The sequence below is a fragment of the Otolemur garnettii genome, unplaced genomic scaffold (assembly GCF_000181295.1).
Source record: "Otolemur garnettii isolate 467f Iridium unplaced genomic scaffold, OtoGar3 scaffold00049, whole genome shotgun sequence".
Classification (NCBI taxonomy): Eukaryota; Metazoa; Chordata; class Mammalia; order Primates; family Galagidae; genus Otolemur; species Otolemur garnettii.
Genome location: NW_003852444.1, coordinates 5520693 through 5524671, shown reverse-complemented (window position 1 = coordinate 5524671; position 3979 = coordinate 5520693). Strand labels below are relative to the sequence as shown.

At 48.8% G+C, this 3979-nt stretch overlaps 1 protein-coding gene across 2 annotated transcripts in view; it reads left to right on the top strand.

Annotated features, from left to right (window-relative positions):
- Positions 1 to 673: 673 nt before the first annotated feature.
- The window catches only part of UBN2 (ubinuclein 2), a 76423-nt gene continuing 73117 nt past the window's right edge, over positions 674 to 3979 (top strand). For both annotated transcript variants that reach the window (XM_003791580.3, XM_023514204.1), the window contains exon 1: positions 674 to 1379. In XM_003791580.3, coding sequence (XP_003791628.2) covers positions 900 to 1379 — 480 coding nt within the window. In that variant the 5' untranslated portion in view covers positions 674 to 899. The remainder of the gene's footprint in view (positions 1380 to 3979) is intronic.

Here is a 3979-nt window from a genome sequence, read left to right as displayed (position 1 = left end):
TACAAATGAGCCCGGGAGTGTTCATTTGTTTGTTAATTTTCCAACTGCACAGCATCATCGAGCATTTTACGCCGTGCCCCACGTAACGCCCACTGTACTCGGGAGAGGAAAACAAGAGCCTGTCTAGGAACCAGAGGCCAAAGAGACTCAGCGTAGCGCTTTTGAGAGAAAGCAAGTCCGCTTGGAGCTGGGCATTTCCTTTCTTTGCTGGGTACCTCGGGCTGCGGGGGCACCGGGCAGGCAAGCACGGCGGGTAGTCCATGCGTCCCTCTACCCTTGCCGAGTGTCCACCTTGAACAATCTGCTGACACCCCTAACTCCCTAGAATGGGGAGCGGGGGCCGTGTCTGGCGGGACCCGGCGCCATGGCTGGATCGGTCCCGGGCACATCCCAACGTTCGCCCTTCAAAGCTCCCAACGCGCCTCCGGTTTCCGGGTGCGAATAGGAAGCTACAGGGTAAACGCCAGAACCCTCCCTGTGAGGAAGGGCGCAGACAGCGTCTCTGTTTCCAAGGAAACATGCCACTTCGTGACGTCACTTCCGTCGACCTGTCTGGACTCCAGACTGTTGGGAGGAAAAGAGGAAAACTGAGCAACAGCCACGACAGTGGACGCGAGCGTCTTCTGTCTGCGCATGCGCCCGCTCAGCGGCCTGCTTCTATTTATGTGGGGGATCCAACATGGCGGCTGCGGCGACCCTGGCGATGGCGGTGGAGCCCATCAGAACATAGTAGCGGGGAAGGGGGCACGGTCCGCTCTCACCGTGGCGTCGGCGGAGACGGCTGAGGGTGGTGGAGGGAAGAAAAGCGACGGAAAGCAAAAGGAAGGGCGGGCAGGCACGCAACGAGGCGTAGAAGCGAGCGCCGGCTTCAGCGAAAGCAGAGGGCCAGAACAGTGGGGATGGCGGAGCCGCGCAGAGTAGCGTTCATTAGCTTGTCACCGGTGAGGCGACGCGAGGCCGAGTACCCGGGGGCCGAGCGCGAGCCTGAGTACCCCCGTGAGCCCCCCGGTTCGGAGCCACAGCCGTACCGCGAGCCGGCCCGGGCGGAGCCGCCGGCCCCGCGGGATCCTGCCCCCCGCTCGGACGCGCGGCCCCCGCCGCGGGAGAAGCCTCTCTCCCAGCGCGAGGTCAGCCGTGCCGAGCCGCCCATGTCGCTGCAGCGCGAGCCCCCGCGGCCCGAGCCGCCGCCGCCGCCGCCGCCGCCGCTCCCGCAGCTGCCCTTGCAGCCACCCCCGCCGCGGGAGTCAGCTTCCCGGGCCAAGCAGCCGCCACGGCCGCCGAGGGAGACTGTTCGGCTGGAGCTGGTGCTTAAGGACCCCACCGACGAAAGCTGCGTGGAGTTCAGTTACCCGGAGCTGCTGCTGTGCGGAGAACAACGGGTACAGAAGATTCCTCCCTCCTGCCCCAGACCCCGGGAGCCTCAGGACCCGCCGCCTTCCCCAGTTGGTTTGCACCTTCGGGCGCCCCCGGAGCACGTCCTGGTCGCCCCGAGGGTGGGGTGGAAGGGGCAGGGGCCGAGCGGGTGGACAGGGCAGTGAGCGCTGCTTTGCTCCGCTCCCCGGGGTTGCCGAGGCTCTCACCCCGCTGCGCCGACACCCCCACCCCCTGCCCGCATTCGCTCCCAGCACCGCGCGGAGCCTGTTTTCCTCTGCACCTTTCGAAACCTCAGATTTTCCTCCTTTCCTTTCTGCTCCCCACACTAAATCTTGGGGCCCTGCAAGCCGTGCGGCTGGGGTTCTTGTGGCGTTCCAGCTGTCGTTCCAGTAGAAAGGAAGTGAAAACCTTGGGGGACACGCCTCCCACTCTGAAGCTGAGAGATTGTGTCACCCTTCCCGTATCATTCTCACCCTCATCACTATTTGTTATTGCGGGGCGCCGTGGCTGCTGAGGTGTGCTTGCGTGTGTGTGGTATTTTTCATTGAAGGGGCTTTAAGAGCAATTAAAGATGTTCTGAGACTAAGGATTCCACTTTAGGAATGGAGAACGGGTTGGTTATCTGGTTACTTTTCTCTCTTGTGTTGGTTTTGGTAAACCTTTTTAGCTTTGCTTTTGGTTGAGTTCGTTCATATTGTAATTGAATGGGAAGGTGTCTTCTGTTTTATTTGGCACCTACCCATTATATTATTATTTGAGTGTGTATCATTCGTTTATAGGAGGGTATTGTACTTGGCCATTGTAATTTTCAGAAATTGAAAATATATAGGTATGCTTTTGATGTAATTGTTGAATAATGGAGATAGGACAAAAGTTTGTTGGTAATTTCAATTTTTATTGTTGTGGGTTGAGGGATCTTTAGACTAAGACATGATAGAGTAATAGTAAGGAAAGAGAACAATTTCCGCTGTTGTTGAGCGGTTACGCCCTTTATTAGATTATGCTTTCTAATGGACTCTAGAAGTCACTTGTTTTCTTCGTAAACTATCCTTATAGTTAAAATGAATGAGTCTTTAGTCAAAAAGTATGTTTTAAACATTATCGCTAGATTTTATGTCCGGCTAATATTTCGATCATTACTTACAGTTGTTTTCTGTCATGTAATCAAATCTTTACTAAATTGTTTCCCACCAAAATGAATTGTTAAGGAATCATTTTGATCACTTCTACATAACATTTTGCCTTTTAGACTAATTTTACTGCCCCTTTTGTTTGTAAATATGATGTCATTTTTCCCCCAAGAGAATATTGAAATTACTGGATTGGCGCATTTTTCAAATGAGTTGTATTTGACCTGTTAATCTAAGTAGGTTTGCAATTTCTGTGATTTTCATAAATTACAGGTTAAAAGCACTACCTAATATATAATAGTATATAGTATGCAATAATAGCTAACATTTACCGAGTTCTTACTACGTGCTAACCATAACTCTAAGCAAGCACTGTACATGGTTTACTAAATTTTGTTTAGCAGAACTCGATGAGGTAAGAACCATTATCCCCATATAAATGTGTTTTGTTAGTACTTCTTTCCATAGTAGTACTGGTCCTTTACAGTTAAGTTACATAGTTTACATTTAGAGGATTCTGCCAAAATGAAGTAAAATTAGAGTCATAGTAGAAATACAGAGTCCTCTATTCTAACCATCTTTATGCTGTAATAGTTGTGCCATTGTAAATTAGTAATAGATATGTATTTTTTAATTATAAAAGAGAAAGTTCAGGAAAAAAGTTTATTTTTACACCGTAGCTTTGTTAACTTGAGAATACCAGAACTATTATTTTTGAGCAATAGGAGAAAGATGAATAATTCCATTTAATTTTTGTATTTATGCTATTAATTTAGTAGTTTATTGGTCCAGTTTTCTCATTGTATATTCAGCCATACACCTTTTGTCCTGTTCCACTGAACAACAAAAAAGCCATTGTTTATACAGTGCAAAGATTTGCCCATTTTCCTGTGATTACTCCCAGTGAATGTATTATTGCATAAGAACATGTAGAAAACATTCTAAGTTTTAAGTAAAACTGTTATGGATCCATGAATGGAAATCCCAGAGAGAAACCATCAGAAAGCAAAATGTGAGCATTAGAATTGGTCTGGAAAGTAGTGGTTTTCTTTCCCTTTCAAGAAGAGTCCATTTATTTTTAGGGATTTGTAATATTTTCAAAATAGTTTTAATTTTAAGTTATTGTAATTGAACGATGTGCCTTGTAGCAGCATGAAAGCAAAAAGGGTAGGAAAAGAGATATTATAAAATTAGAAATGGGATTCTAAATTTTTGAAATAGCCATCTATTACTGAATGAGATTTTAGTTCGAGATCCTGAAGTTGAGCCATCTATTACTGAATGAGATTTTAGTTCAAGATCCTGAGCTAGGCTCGGCGCCTATAGCTCAACCGGCTAAGGCGCCAGCCACGTACACCTAAGGTGGCAGGTTCGAACCCCCAGCCCGGACCCGCCAAACAACAATGACGGCTGCAACCAAAAAATAGCCGGGCGTTGTGGCGGGCGCCTGTGGTCCCAGCTACTTGGGAGGCGGA